Source organism: Populus trichocarpa, chromosome 5, assembly GCF_000002775.5.
Source record: "Populus trichocarpa isolate Nisqually-1 chromosome 5, P.trichocarpa_v4.1, whole genome shotgun sequence".
Taxonomy (NCBI): Eukaryota; Viridiplantae; Streptophyta; class Magnoliopsida; order Malpighiales; family Salicaceae; genus Populus; species Populus trichocarpa.
Window position 1 is genome coordinate 11,331,278 of NC_037289.2, and position 15,774 is coordinate 11,347,051.

Consider the following 15,774-nt stretch of genomic DNA (forward strand, 5'->3'; position numbering starts at 1 on the left):
AAAGCTCAAAATGCATTGAATCAGGTCCGACCCAGTAAAATAAAAATAAAAATTATTTTTTATTTTTTAATTGTGTTTTATTCGAAAAACTAGTGTTTAACATTATTCAATGACACTATATAAATTAGACAGAGATCGCTTGATGACGTAACATTTGCAGAATTTGATCGCAATCCCAATTTTGTTCCTGATTATATTTTACCTGATGTTGTTGCGCGCTTAAGAAACAAAAAAAAAATGTAGTCCTTGTCGGATGTATTTCATATGTGATGGAATTATAGATAGTTTAATAGAACAATAAAAAATATTGTATATAAAGTATTATTTATTTCATGATGTAATAACAATAGTTAAATCTATAATATTTCAATTAAAAGCCATCAATATTAATATATATTTTTAAAAATTATTTTATAACCTCAATTTCAAAAGCATTATTAACCAAATACATTAAATTACTTTTTGTTCAACCTCAATTTCAACCACAGTTTTAACCAAACATACATAAATACAAAATCAACGTCAACCAAAAGTACTTTTTATAAAACAACTTTTTTCAAACCACAACCACAACAGCTACCACAATACCAAATACATATAACTATTAAGCACGGTTTGCACACCAATTCTTGAAAAGACTAATATAACTATTAAGGCGCGGTTTGAAATTGTGTTACAAATGGTGTTTCATGAAAATTTTAATTTTTTTTTGCTTAGAATTAATGTTTTTTTTATGTTTTGGGATTTTTTAAATGTGCTGATGTTAAAAATAATTTTTTGAAGATAAAAAAGATATTATCTTGATGTATTTTCGAGCAAAAAACACTTAAAAAAACAATCACTACCACATTCTCAAACACCCTCTTAAACGTGTTTGGATTAAAAATGCGGTGAAGTGTTGTTTGTTTTATCACAAACGCCCTCGGAGTAGAATACACAAAGGAGATAAAAGGGTGTACACAAATCTATCCCTTCCCCTTCTTGCTCTATTTGCTATATGCTCTGCAATCAACATCGTTGCCAGAAATGTGGCTAAATTGATAGAATTATTTTACAAGTTGACTCATAAGGATGATAAGTAGAAACAAACAAAAATTACAAGAGATGTTGTTGTGATGTTCATATCCATTCATTGCCATCCCTAAAGGGACACTGTTTACTTAAACACAAAGAAAGGAAGCATCAACTTCTTCTTGATGGAATGGTACCATCTGTGTGTTTTTTACACACACACACACACACACACACCCACACACAGAGAGAGAGAGAGAGAGAGAGAGAGAGAGAGAGAGAGAGAGAGAGATGCTTGCTGGCTTGTTTGGCCTCATGGTAGGCATATCACAAAGAACAACATTCTAATTAATTAATTTGCATCTTGCACAAAATATTTAGAATCCTAACAAATCCAATCATATAATTGCCACGTGGCATTTTATAGTTTCAATTTCATGCCTTGTTTCTTGAAGTAAAGTGGCAAATGTACCCTTAATTAATTAATTAATTCGTTTTGAACGTTATCTTTATTCAATAACACCTCTTGTTTATAACGACCAGCTCAAATGGAGCTAGTAATTAACTATCATCAAATTGATTTATTCATTAAGTATGATGTAAATAAATAATATCAAGGAAACAAACAAAAAATCTCACCCTAGAAATAAACTAATCAAGTGCTAATCGCATGATTAGTGAGTCCATTTCTTTAATGCTAATCATCAGGTAGGTTATGCCATTACTTGTACACGCTTTTGCACTGGATATGAACTCTGCCTCCGTAGCCTTTTCCACATGCTTACCAATCTTAATCCGATGGCTCACCTTTCCTACCAAACGTTGACCACCGGCACACCGCCATTGACTTCTTCAAATAATTAGATGGAGTACAAGTTGATGAGCCTATAAAAATAATATATATATATATATAGGAGTAGATAAATATTGTCAAAACATGCAATTGTGCCAGCGGATTTTGATCATAGTTTTTTAATATAAAAAAAAAATTCATGAATTGCCAATATATTTTTTAATATGAAAAAATAAATAATGTGAGGATTATTTAGATATGATTTAATTGACTTAATGGATCTAAAAATAATATTTATGACTGATAAAAACATGATTTGTCTAAAAAAATTTAAAATAACATCTTTTAATTTTTAAAAAATATTGAAATGACAATATATTAGATCGATCTGGGTCAACTCGAGTTAATTTTTCAAATTCAAAACCTGGGTCATGAGACCATGATTACTCCATAGAAAACAAATTGATACAAATTATGAATATCAATCCCCAATTAATTCAAAGTTAAATGATGAAATTGAAAAAATCAAATAAAAAAATAACTCGTCTCAACTCGAATTAACTTTCCAAACACATGACCCGGGTTATGAGATCCGGATAACCTCATAGAAAGCAAATTGAAACAAATTATGCACCTTAGTTATAAAAAAATTCAATGTTGAAGAATGAAATTAAAAAAAATAATTAAAAAAAGACACAAAAAAATTCAGAGTCGACTTAAGTTAACTTGCCAAACTCATAACCCGGGTTATGAGATTGTGATAACTTTAAAGAAAATAAATCAAAATAAATCATGAAACCTAATTCTTAAACTACCAAAATGTTGAAGGATGAAATTAAAAAAATAACTTATTAAAAAAAGGATAGAAAATGACTCGAGTTAACCACGTTAAACCTACTAAACCCGTGACTCGGGTCATGCGGTTAGTATAATCTGATAGAAAACAAAATGAAATAAATTACAAAGAACAATTCTCAATTAACCGAAAGTTGAAAGATGAAATTGTAAAAAGATTTAATTAAAAAAAATAAAAAAATATAAATTAATCTAACTAACAAGTCAAATTCGTTTCGTGACAATATAATTATCTCATAAAAAAATTAAAATAATTTATAAAACTTAAAATAGAGCAAACTCAATATGAAAAGAAGAACTAAATTAAAGAAAACAAATGAATAGCAACTCGTGAAGTCTCATTCAAGGTTTGTTATAATTGTATCAAAGTCTTTGTCAAAGAATATATATAAATGAATATATAAAATAAAAACGTCTGGCTTCTTACAACGAACTATGATGGCAGCTAATGTACGATACGGTCCATAAAATATGAGAGAGCGTAATTTCAACTAAAGCTCGAGTAAATGAATATATAAAATAAAAACTTTGCCGCAGCTTTTTATTTCAAGGGTTAACTAAATTAATACTAATTTGTAATAATAACAAGAGCTCTGTGCTTCAAAAATCTATTAATACTAATTTGCACAATATGTAATTATTTTTAGTTGTTAAGTAATTAGTCACAAATTAAGAAAAATGAGGAATTAGGTATTTATTTGCTCAATCCAAAAAATAATTGATGTCCTAAATGAATTAATTAACAAATCCACCCAGACATGAACTCGTGCCTCTACCCTCCTCCCCCCTTCCTCTCATCCCTGTCTTATGCCCTTACAAACAGCCACAGCAGGACAGTGGGAAAAAAATAAATCCCTCCTCCTTCTTTTTAAACAGTAAATAAAAAATAAAGAATTAAAAAAAAAAAAAGACCTCAACGAACTTGAAGCAAGCACCTCTCCTCTCCATCTCCTCTCTCATATCCCACCCACCTTCTCTCTACAAACTAAACTCTTAGAGAGAGAGAGAGAGAGAGAGAGAGAGAAGAATGAAACTCTCCATGCTACAGCAGAGCTACATGAACCGCCGAAGCGCAAGTTTTAGAGGATCATCAGCACCCTTAGATTCATCCACAGACAACACAATCAAATCACCAGCCGCGATCTTTTGGCTCCTTCTACATGGCTTCTGCTGTCTCATCAGTCTTGTCCTCGGCTTTCGCTTCTCTCGTCTCGTTTTCTTCTTCCTCTTCTCCACCTCCACCACTACAACTCTCTACATAGCGACACCGCTCCCCCATCTCACCAAAACGAATAATAACATCAATGATCTCCCCCTTGAAATCCCGGTTATCAACAAAACGCTGAGTTCGAGTTCCAGAGTTGTGGTCGGGCGTCACGGGATCCGGATCCGGCCATGGCCGCACCCGAACCCGAGTGAAGTAATGAAGGCGCATCAGATAATAGAGACTGTTCAGAGAGAGCAAAGGACTCAATTCGGTGTGAAGAGTCCTAGGACCCTTATTGTAGTCACGCCCACTTATGTACGGACTTTCCAAACTTTACATTTGACTGGCGTTATGCATTCTCTGATGTTGGTCCCCTACGACGTCGTCTGGATCGTGGTGGAGGCCGGTGGTGCCACCAATGAAACTGCTTCCATTATCGCCAAATCGAGTATCAAGACTTTTCATATTGGATTTACTCAGAAAATGCCGAATTCTTGGGAAGGAAGGCACAAATTGGAGACTAAAATGCGACTTCGAGCTTTGAGGTTAATCTTCCTTTTCTTTTTAAATAATTTCTAGTTTAGTTTAGTTTGCAGTCAAGTTTCGATTGGAACTGATTATTATTATTATTATTATTATTATTATTATTATTATTATTATTATTAATGTAAATTATGTTGTGTGGAGCAGAGTTGTGAGAGAGGAGATGATGGATGGAATAGTGATGTTTGCGGATGATAGTAACATGCATAGTATGGAACTATTTGATGAGATACAAAATGTGAAATGGTTTGGTGCGGTTTCGGTTGGGATTCTGGCTCATTCTGGTGGTGGTGGTGGTGAGTCGTCTTCAGCTGTGGCTGAGAAGGATGTGAAACCGAATTTGTCTAATCCAGCAATGCCTGTTCAGGGACCAGCTTGTAATGCTTCTAACAAATTGGTTGGTTGGCATACGTTTAATTCATTGCCGTATGAGGGGAAGAGTGCCGTTTATATCGATGATAGAGCTACAGTGTTGCCTAGAAAGCTTGAGTGGGCTGGGTTTGTGTTGAATTCAAGGTTGCTTTTGAAGGAAGCTCAGGATAAGCCTGAATGGGTTAAGGATCTTGATTTGGTTGATGAGAATATAGAGAGTCCTTTAGCTTTGCTGAAGGATCCTTCTATGGTAGAGCCACTTGGGAGCTGTGGGCGACAAGTTTTGCTGTGGTGGCTTCGTGTTGAAGCTCGTGCTGATAGCAAATTCCCTCCAGGGTGAGTTTCTCTTTTTTTCCCTTGTATTGCTAAAATCTTCAGTATTGCATTGCGCTTCCTATCTTGATTTAGATAATAGCTATTGGAGTAAGTTTTCATTATCTTTAGCATTGCCTATCATTTTAATTGTAGGAGCATATAGATAAGAATTCTTGTGTGAACTACTATTGTACTGCTCTTGTGTACTTTTGAGGCTACAGTTAGTCATCGAGTTCTGCCCCAAGTGTCGTAGCAGGTAAGGATATTTTTTTTAAAAAAGAAAAAAACAGAGAAAAGAAAAAAAGGAAGAAAAGAAATTGCTGGATGATAGGTTGAACTGCGACTCCTGTCCCCCAAGACAGTTGTTGGCATGTCTTGAACTTATGCATCTTAGGTAGCATGTTTTTGGTTCATGGAACTGTGCTATAGCATGACATGATGTACCAGGAACAAAAGAAATAAAACTGAGAAGAAAATTGGCGCCCTGCATGATATACTGAAAAACTCTCCTCCTTGATATTGCGTCAATGGTGTTGATGAACTAGCTAGCTCTTGGTTTTATATTGGCTGGTGTAACAAATGTTGATGAACCATTTTTAGGGATGCTGATTTGTATGAAAAATTCACTTATCAATGCTTACAGGTGCATTGTTCCATTGATACCATACCACAATTATTTCATGATCTCATGACTCCCTTTTGTTAAAGTAAGGTTTCTGTATTTTTCGGAAAGTTAATATTTTCTATCCACAATTTAGGTAATTCATTGCTCTCTTCATCCCACAAAGAGCGTCCATCTTACTATTTTTAGTTGTCCCAACATGCATATGTAGCCAGAGAATTAAAGGGGTATAACCCTTAAAGTTCTATGTAGAACTGTTTCTTATTGAAAGAATTAAGGGGTAGTTGTAGAAAATCCGTGGAAAAAATGAGGTGGCGCTGTTTTAATTTAGTTTTCTTAAACTGTCTGAAAAGTCAAATTGGACACTATGGGACAGAGAGAATAGTCATTAGCTTTTGGGTGAGAAAATAGACTCAAGCCTACTGGAAAATGTGAACAACTACTAGATTTCTGGAGTATAAGCTTTGGAAAGACCGTTTGTTACATGTAGATGAAATGGATGGCATGCATCTTTTATTTCTACCGAAAGAGATTGGTGGTACCTGAGCTCACTATGAGGTCAATATTAGTTGGTGAGGACTTGGGAAACACTGAAAGAATTGACCTTTTCTTCATTGTAATGAATAGACTTTTGAAGCCCGACACTCACCTTTCTTTCTTCTTTAATGGCCCAGAGGATCAGAGATGTCAAACTCTGTTGCATATGTTGTTGATGCAAATTCCATTATCTTCAGAATTTCAGGAGCTGCAGGGCCTGCCTCATTTATTTTGTAGACAGGCTTTCATAATTTGCATGTGCTTTTTGATATGTTGAAAACTTCTCCTCCTTTTCCTAAATCTCATTTGCTTAGGCTTTCATGATTAGTGAGGGAATTTCATCAAAATACTTTGACCCTCATGATTTGTGCTTGTTTGGCTGGGCATTGCTCAAGATGGTCTTAGACTCTTAATGAGAATAGGCTGGGCCTTGCATTGCAATTTTCCTTGCATAGGCCATCAAGTTGTGGTCCTTTATACTCCAAAATCAAGGTAATATGCTTCAAAGTGTTTTTTTAGTTCTTCTAGGTGTCTCCTAGTTGTATGCATGTAACTATTAAAGATGTATTTATCTTTTAAGTCTCTTGAATTATCCTAGACTAGTATAAACATGTGTTCATAGTATTGTAAATCTAAGTCCAGGTCTATGGCTTCCTCTCTTAGGAGAGTAACATAATTAAAGGGGAGTGTTGGAATTAATTTTGAATCATTCAAAGTGTCTTTTAGTTCTCCTAGGTGTATGCATGTAACTAGTACAAGTTCAAGCCCTCTCTTAGGAGAGTAATGTAATGTAAGAGTTCCCTTCCTTCTCCCCTTAGTTATTTTCAACATGGTATTTTCAACAAGAATCTGTTGTATTCATTTGTGCTGCAGACAGATGGTTGTTATCTTCTCTTACCAATTTGGCAACTGGGTTAATTTCCAGAAAGCTTAATTCTACCATGTCTTCTTACAGATGGATAATTGACCCACCGTTGGAAATTACTGTGCCATCAAAACGAACACCATGGCCAGATGCTCCTCCTGAACTCCCTTCCAACAAAAAGTTAACAATTAACCAAGAGCAGACTATTAAGCGTTCTCCAAAGACTCGATCACCCCGATCAAAACGCAGAAGTAAGAGAAAGCATGAAGCAAAGTTGGTGGAGACACAGGTTTCTACAAGGCATTCTGAACAAAATTGATAAGGACAAATCAGAGATACTGCCTTGTGAATTTAACTGCTGGCCTTCAGCATGAAGAGATTTCATTGATAAAGCAAAAGGCAAATGAACTTAATTACCAGGTGGGTGGCAGTTCCATCTGAAAAAAAGTTCATTAGAGCTAATGCCAGTTGAAATTTTTCGTCTGAGTTTGAGTCCACCACTGTTTCACATTATTTTGCTTTCCTTTCCTCTTTTTTTTTTTTTGGTCCTGCATGTTGATTGGTTGATATTCTGTGGGAAAGGTATGTCATCATAGGCTCCTTACCTCTGCTGCCAAGAAATGCCAGGATCTTGTGTCTGATATGTGTCAAATTATATATACAAATCTTCTAAATAGGAATATAGAGTCTGTGTAGCTGTTGGATTCAGCAGAAATGAAACCCGTTGTAATTCTTTCATTGCTTGCAAAGATGATAATGGACCGTGTACTTCGCCTATTTTGAATTATACAAAATAATGGCCTGAACGTCAAAGATTATGGCCAAATCGGAAATTGGTTTGCCGAATATGACAAGAAATGATAGTATTCCATCAAGGGAATGCAATAATTGTGTTTAAATTATAGTATCTTGCACGGAAATTTGAATAAAGCACAATTTTACTTGATGCCATGGTGGAATATGGCTGTGACCAAGACTCAGCAGCGCAAGGATTGTTTGTTAGGTGATATGGACCGTTAGCTACACCAACAATACAGAAGAGAGGATAAAATTTAATGTGTTATATTAGACCATTGAAATCTGTGGCCGAAGAAGCGAGAAACTTGTATAGATCGAGCAGCCTCTTCATCGTCTTCTTCTGTCGATGGATAAGGGGAGATTTTCTTGCGTATATGACAAGACGAACATAGAATTTAGGTTAATTGTCTCAAGCAAGTGGATGTTAAGTATCTACCAAATTCTCGGGAGCCTTGTTGCACATTGACTGTCTGGTAAGAGAAAACCATGCCTCTAAGCAACCTCTGAAGATGACTCAATGTGGCAAAACCTAATATGCGATGACCAAGGGACTTTTAAGGTAGAAAGAATTACTGCTACTGATTGCCAACCGAAGGGCTCGGATTGGTCTTTTATCTTGTAAGAAGACTTGTATGTGACAGTTTTACTCTCGATCATGCATTATTTCGTTGCCTTTATAAAACTCACAGAGCTCTCTCCTCTTCACAACTACTCTCTCCATCCACCACCGCTCTCTTCTCAAACCAAGCATGGCGCTTGCCATATCAGCCCTTCTCTTCCTTCTCTTCACCATGTCATCTGCCTTGGACATGTCAATCCTTACCTCTAATGACAATCAACTAAACCATGATCGATCAAGCTGGAGAAGCGATGATGAGGTGATGAGTATGTACAAATGGTGGCTTGCAAAGCATGGTAAAGCATACAACGGGCTAGGAGAGGAAGCAGAGAGGTTTGAAATCTTTAAGAATAATTTGAGGTTCATTGATGAACATAACTCCCAAAACCATACGTACAAAGTTGGGTTGACTAAGTTTGCAGATCTTACCAATGAAGAGTACCGTGCCATGTTTCTGGGCACGAGGAGTGACGCTAAGCGTAGATTAATGAAGTCTAAAAGCCCGAGTGAAAGATATGCTTTCAAGGCTGGTGACAAGCTGCCGGAATCCGTGGATTGGAGAGCAAAAGGAGCAGTTAACCCGATCAAAGATCAAGGAAGTTGTGGTAATAATTCATTTCCTTTTGTTTCCTGAAACAATCTAACTGTTTTTTTTTTTAAAAAAAAAAACAACCAACAACTGGGCTAGTTTTTCGTTGTAATAAATATCATTTTCAGTACAAGGGGGGAGGTGTCTTGGCCTATTTACAATGATAATCGTCCACCCATGCTCATCTGGATTCTAAAACCAAGCATTTTGCTGTTTGAACTCTCGAGGTTTGGATTGAAGATGTCATATGGTGTTGAGCACAGCAGCATCGTTTAATTTCTCATAAGAAAGAAAATAGTGTTCTTGAATTAGCAGGAGCTGGTAGACTGGTAGTTATCTTTCTAGACTTGCAAAATGGTAGTTTTTGCACCTTTTGGGTGGCACAGGGCGTCTCGTTTCCGTTCAACTTGCAAAATGTCGTCACTGAATAGACAAATCACATGAAATGGGCCAGTCCATCCTTATCACAACCCAAATAATATCTATAAAATTATGAGTTATGGCCCAGTTTCGAGGCAAAGTCAGCAAGTTTGCCACTTGCCTCCACTCTTGTTAGAGTTGGGCTAGGCCTAAAACTCTAATGATATTGCCGATGCAGGTAGTTGCTGGGCTTTTTCAACAGTTGCTGCTGTGGAAGGAATAAACCAGATAGTAACGGGGGAGTTAATCTCTCTATCAGAGCAAGAACTTGTAGATTGTGACAGGACCTATAACGCAGGCTGCAATGGAGGCCTCATGGACTATGCATTCCAATTCATTATCAATAACGGCGGCCTGGACACCGAAAAGGACTATCCGTACGTAGGAGATGATGATAAATGTGACAAAGACAAGGTCAGTATCATATATAAATGCACATTTAAATTATAATCAACACCAGATTGTTGGGTTTTGTGGTTCACGCTCTTGGGGTTCTTGCCTGTTTTGGATCTTCGCAGATGAAAACTAAGGCTGTTAGCATTGATGGGTTTGAGGATGTTTTGCCGTACGATGAGAAAGCATTACAGAAAGCTGTGGCTCATCAGCCAGTTAGCGTCGCCATTGAAGCCAGTGGCATGGCTTTACAATTCTACCAGTCTGTAAGTCGACTCATTCTTTAATCTTCGTGCCTCATCTTGCTCTTAACACGTCAATTTGGAATACTTGTGATTTGTGAACCTTTTCGTTCTCTTTTGATCTACTCAGGGAGTGTTCACCGGTGAATGTGGGACAGCCCTAGACCATGGTGTGGTTGTTGTTGGATATGCCTCGGAGAATGGCTTGGATTACTGGCTTGTTAGGAACTCATGGGGCACAGAATGGGGGGAGCATGGATACATCAAGATGCAGCGTAACGTCGGCGACACATACACTGGCAGATGTGGAATTGCAATGGAATCTTCTTACCCAGTCAAGAATGGCGAGAACACTGCTAAACCTAACTTGGCTGAAGCAAAACAAGAAGGGAAGGTGATTGAAGGTGTAAAGCTGGATGATTGGTGAGATTCCGTGTTGATTTATCGAGCTGAATAGACGACGCTTTTATATCCTTCTTGGTCTAAGTTTACCGAAAGGACAATCAGGCGAGCTGTTCATGTTCGTTTCTAATTCCATGCATGATTATCGTTGTATTGTATATATAGTTTTTCACTATTCTTGTTTAGCTATCGCAAGTGTATTTTAAAAAAATAAAAACATGAGATTTGAGTTATAAATCTTACCTTTCACCCTAACAACTTGCTGTAACCATTGAATAATGATTACTATCTTGAGAATTATATTCTTACTGCTTTGAGCTTACTATTTGATTATTACTCTTTTCAGTGAGTGGTGTTTTCATTATTTGTGAGTGAAAAATCTTGTTAAATGTAAGTGGTAATAAGCACTTGGGTATTCGGTTGTGAGCTTTTATGCGAGCTCTTGTGTTTAGGTTTTAATCTTAATCCCATAAAAAATATCGTGTAGGTTTGGACCTTGAGCTAGTGAAAAAGGTCACTTAGGTTTTGTTAATCCCATGAAAAAAAAAAAAAAACTATGGAGGTTTTGACCTTGAGCCAATGAAAAAAAATCACTTCGGTTTCAACTTTCAGCCCATGAAAAAAGCCTCGAATATGTTTCAAACTCCTGATAAAATATAGCATTTGGTTTCTATATGAATTTTAATTGCAATATGAAAGGCTACTAGGCTATATATTAGAATTATAATATAATTCTAATAGACTTTCCACCATCTACATGAAAGCACGACATTAAAAAGCTCTCAAATTAGAATTGTATTGTCTTTGGTTTCTGTTCAAGACTTGAAGTCAGAGCAACTTGATATCAAGACTATATTCTAACATGGAGAATTAGAGGAAGATATCTATCTATATGAGTATGAGATAGCTGGAGGGTTTTATGGTTAATGGTAAGGAATGTTATGTTATTGCTAAAAAAATCCTAGAAATGATCCTGTTTTTGCAATGCGTGGTTCGATGCATTCTATTCAGAGAGACATGATAATGCTACAGAACCAGCTTCCACTCTTCGTACTCGATCGACTACTGGGACTTGAGTTTAATAATCCTGATCAGAAAGGATTAGAAGCCCATCGCGCACTCATATTCTTCGATCTATTGATGCCAACAGATGAGCCGCTGACTAAAAGTGATAGGAACAGATTGGAGTCCTCTCTGGGACATGCCACTACTTTTGACCCCTTGTCTGATCAAGGAGGCCTGCATTGGCGTGATGTTTTTCGGAGAAGTCTGTTGCGAACAGGGCCAAACCTGTGCCCAGAAATTGGATCAGGCGGTGGTCAAATGCTAATCGTGTTGCTGATAAGCGACGCCAGCAATTAATCCGTTTTGTCACAGAGATCAGAGAGGCTGGTATCAAGCTCAGGAAACGGAAGACTGGTCGATTCTGAGAAAGATTTAGGCTCCCACCTACACGACGGTAATGCACTTCCGTCATAGCTCTGGATGCTTGTTGGGAGGTTATCACAGTAGCGTTCAACTTCAAAAGTACGATTCCTAATTGCGTAATAGCCTTCAACTCGGTATACTAATTGAATGCTAAATTTCTGCAGAATTGTAATGCGAGCACTAATGAAAAACTTATAAAACCCAAATCTAACAATGGCCAAGGACAACCGTACTTTATGCTATATTTCAATGAAAAACGTCAATGATTGCTCCAAATGACATCACCACTATTTCCTTGGTCCTATGATTTCAAATGGCAAGTGGTGCTTTGATGAAGGATGCGCAGATCAAGCAGGATGCCAATGTTTGTGTTTGATATCATGAGACCAGTACATGTAAAAGTCAATTAAGCACATCATACCGAAAAAAGGAAAATATAAACTGCTAATGCTCAAACCGTGGAGTTTGTAGAACCCCTGTTGTCTAAAATGAACTCCTTGCAACACCCTGATGAGAATGAATTAGGGCATGTTATATCTGATAATCGGTTACTGTACTGGTAATGAAGTTGTATCCATTGAGAGAACTACATCTGCACCAACACTTACATTAGATGATTAGTCAGAGTACCAAGTAAAATAGGCAGCCTAAAAATCTTGTCTATTCTCGCTTTAACATCTATTTTGCAATGAAAAAGGCTATATTTGTCACAAATGTTTGATCACAAATAGCACAAATGAAATCACAAAGTTGTGCTCAATTCAAGCTCTGCCATGTCTCCAGCCAAGTGCTACTCACTCCGACACTTCCATGATAAATTAGCATTATTCTTTAGCAATATGTTATACAATGTTCTCAATCTGCATCACCACTGGCCAGCAAGTACACAGGTTACATTCAAGCAAGCTTCTCTAAAAGTACCTGAACGTGGAAACCACCTGCCAAAACTCGGAACTTTGTGCATGCTCAAACCACTGACAGCATCAACTCCAATCCCAATACAAGGATTTTACAAGGTCCATTGAAACTAGTATAAACATGCACCCTTGCAGCATCATTAGTATAGAAAGGTATGATTCAGAAGAACATGAAAAATAGCAATTATCTCAGGTAAAAAGGCATCACTGGGTGAAAAATGGCATTTTCCATTGATGAGAAACGAACAATTTATAACTAGACTAAGCATAATCCTAATGCACCGACTGGCATGTCCCTCAGTAGACTACAAGTCAGTAAAGTAATAATTTAGCAAAAGAAATGCGGCATGCCCACTTCTATACAAAAGTAATCCTTGTGAAAAATGAGCATCATGAACCACTTGGCTTTCCACAGGCCAAGCTAGCTGAGTAATATATGGGGAATCTTAGTAAGAAGAAACAATCATTGAATGAATCAAAATTGGCCTTCAAAACAATTCTACAACCACCATAGCCTTCAAAACGCTCAGCCTGTCAACATAATATAGCCAAAAGCAATCAGACTGCGTGTACTCAAACAACTTCAACAAAACAAATAACAAACATGCACACATTAGTTTCAGACTACCTATTAAATTCATTCCTTAGATAGATCAGCAGTTTCGGTGGAAGGTCCCTTCTTTCCATCATATCGCTGATAAACAAGAGCAAATAACCAGAATTAAAACCAAACAATCACTGCCGCAAAAAAAAAATAATAATAAATAAATAAAACAGGATGTCAGGTACAATGATACCTGTTTACCAGTAGAGAATGGAACATATCTATACTTGATCATATGGGAAATCTGTCTCCTCATAGTAAGAAGGAATAGCATGACCCAGTAAATAAGTAATATCGGCCAAAACACCGGCACATCAAACACGAAGAAAAATGTCATTACAAAGGCAATACAACACGCCTTCGTAATTGAATACCTACATTCATAATTCCAATCAAATTCAGTAATTCCATCCCACGTGAACCTTCCGCTTTCGTTAAACACTACCCAAAAAAATAAATTATCCAATTATTTAACATTTCTCATTAAAAAAAAAAAAAAAAAGCAATTTCACTACAAATCAAGAAACCCTAGAAACGGTCAAAATGAAAAAGTCCAAACAAAATAACGAATTGGATGCTGCCTTACCAGAACTTGAATTCGGGCAACCGGCGAACGAAAGGACGAAACTCATCGGATCCGCGAGTAGGAAGAGTGGGGCCGTCATGGATCTCAGGGTCAATTTGGGGGGACAAAAATCCAATCAAGAGATTAAGCAAGTAAATACCAAGACCGTATGTGACTATGTAGAAGCCTTGAACAAGGTAGACGCGGATTGCATAAATCAATACTACGACTAAGCAGGAGATCCAACGGTAGAGGATGTGAGGGACCGTTTTGTCAAGAAAGTGTTGGTACCGCCGTGAGACAGCGAAGGACCACCGTGAGATGGTGGTTGCCGGGGTTGATGACAGAGAGGAAAGATCGTCTCCTGAGAGAGTCCCGCTTGGCTGACCGGTTTCCATTTCTGCTTTTTTCCTGGTTTACTGTTGGGGTTCTGGGTTTTTATAAGTTCAGTCCTTGTGCGCCTCTGATTTCGGACTTCGGGGAGAGTTTTTGTGGGTTAATATCTCTTTCTCTGGATAAATTTCTTGAATTATTATTATTATAGAATACTACAGGGGCATTGTTTACGCCCTCACTTGACACCGTGGATTTTCTATTTATTTTTTAATAATTTAATTTGATCTTTAATTTTTATTTTGGACGATCTGATTGAAAACCAATTATTTTTTATTTTTTAGTTAACGATGATATTGAAATAAAAAAGTCCGAAACCAAAAAGATGTCGGATTGTTATAGATTGCATAAAAAATATACGTAGGTATTCAATTTTTAAATATAATGTAATTTATACAATCCTTTAAATTTTAAAAAATCATTTTTCGTACATAAGTTTAGTTGTGTTATTTTTTAATTTCTAAATAAAAATAGAAGAGAAAGAAAGGTTATCGGATTTTAGTAATGAGAGAGTCATCATTCACTGCATTTCCAGCCACCAAAATTGATTTTTTTGGTGTTCACGGGTTCTATAAAAAACAGATCTAAGTCGAGAAAGCTAAAACTAACTCGATTTGATTTCGAGTTTTAGGACTAGTTTTCAGGTATTTGGAGTTGATGAAATGATTTTATAGTGTTATAAAGGTGCAGGTGAGGTGTTTTTGGGTTGAAATAGTTTAAAAATTGTGTTTTTTTGGCTAAAAGAGTCCCTACCCTGATTTTTCGATTACCACAGTAGTGGCTGAAATCTGGATTTACAGACGACACGTTATCTATTTATTTTTATTTTAAAAAATAAGGATAGACAATCCCCTTCAATTTTTTTTTCAAAAAAACAAGCTCAAGCTCGCGGATATAGGCTTAAAGGCCCACCAACACTCCTAAGCTCTTCATCGCAATGACACATACAAGTTGGGCCATGGGCCCGCATGTCTAGGCTTTTTTTAGCCTTTTTTATTATTTTTTTTAGGTTGAGTATAAATTTAAGGGGAAAACATTATTGAACTCGGTTGAGTTCATGCTCCGGGTCATAGGTTTGACGAGTTAAGTCACTGCACCCGGACTATTAATTTTTTTATATATTGCTTTTTTTAACTGATATCTTTTTTAATATATCTTTTTTTAAAGTAATTTTTAAATTTATTTTTCGAATAATATTCGTCATCTATTATTTGTTTTTTGCTTATTTAACTTTTTTTCGGATAAAGATTGTTTTTTTATGGTGTTGTGCATATTTACTTTTTG

General features: G+C 36.5%; 3 protein-coding genes across 3 annotated transcripts; 2 read left to right on the forward strand and 1 right to left on the reverse strand.

The window, feature by feature from the left end:
- The first annotated feature begins 3,529 nt into the window (after positions 1-3,529).
- On the forward strand, positions 3,530-7,953 carry LOC7476399 (probable beta-1,4-xylosyltransferase IRX14H). Its single transcript, XM_002306449.4, has 3 exons — positions 3,530-4,411; positions 4,557-5,117; positions 7,211-7,953. Exons 1-3 carry the CDS (start codon positions 3,687-3,689, stop codon positions 7,437-7,439), a joined length of 1,515 nt encoding a protein of 504 aa, XP_002306485.4. The 5' UTR covers positions 3,530-3,686; the 3' UTR covers positions 7,440-7,953.
- A 574-nt stretch (positions 7,954-8,527) lies between these two features.
- LOC7489749 (cysteine proteinase COT44) lies at positions 8,528-10,916 on the forward strand. Its single transcript, XM_024601662.2, has 4 exons — positions 8,528-9,142; positions 9,725-9,960; positions 10,065-10,205; positions 10,312-10,916. Exons 1-4 carry the CDS (start codon positions 8,668-8,670, stop codon positions 10,606-10,608), a joined length of 1,149 nt encoding a protein of 382 aa, XP_024457430.1. The 5' UTR covers positions 8,528-8,667; the 3' UTR covers positions 10,609-10,916.
- Positions 10,917-13,136: 2,220 nt separating this feature from the next.
- Positions 13,137-14,615, reverse strand: LOC7489750 (protein RER1A). Its single transcript, XM_002307245.4, has 4 exons — positions 14,119-14,615; positions 13,726-13,906; positions 13,557-13,622; positions 13,137-13,459 (listed from the first exon to the last, which is right to left on the reverse strand). The coding sequence occupies exons 1-3, from the start codon at positions 14,493-14,495 to the stop codon at positions 13,566-13,568; spliced, it is 615 nt and encodes a 204-aa protein (XP_002307281.1). The 5' UTR covers positions 14,496-14,615; the 3' UTR covers positions 13,137-13,459; positions 13,557-13,565.
- Positions 14,616-15,774: the final 1,159 nt, after the last annotated feature.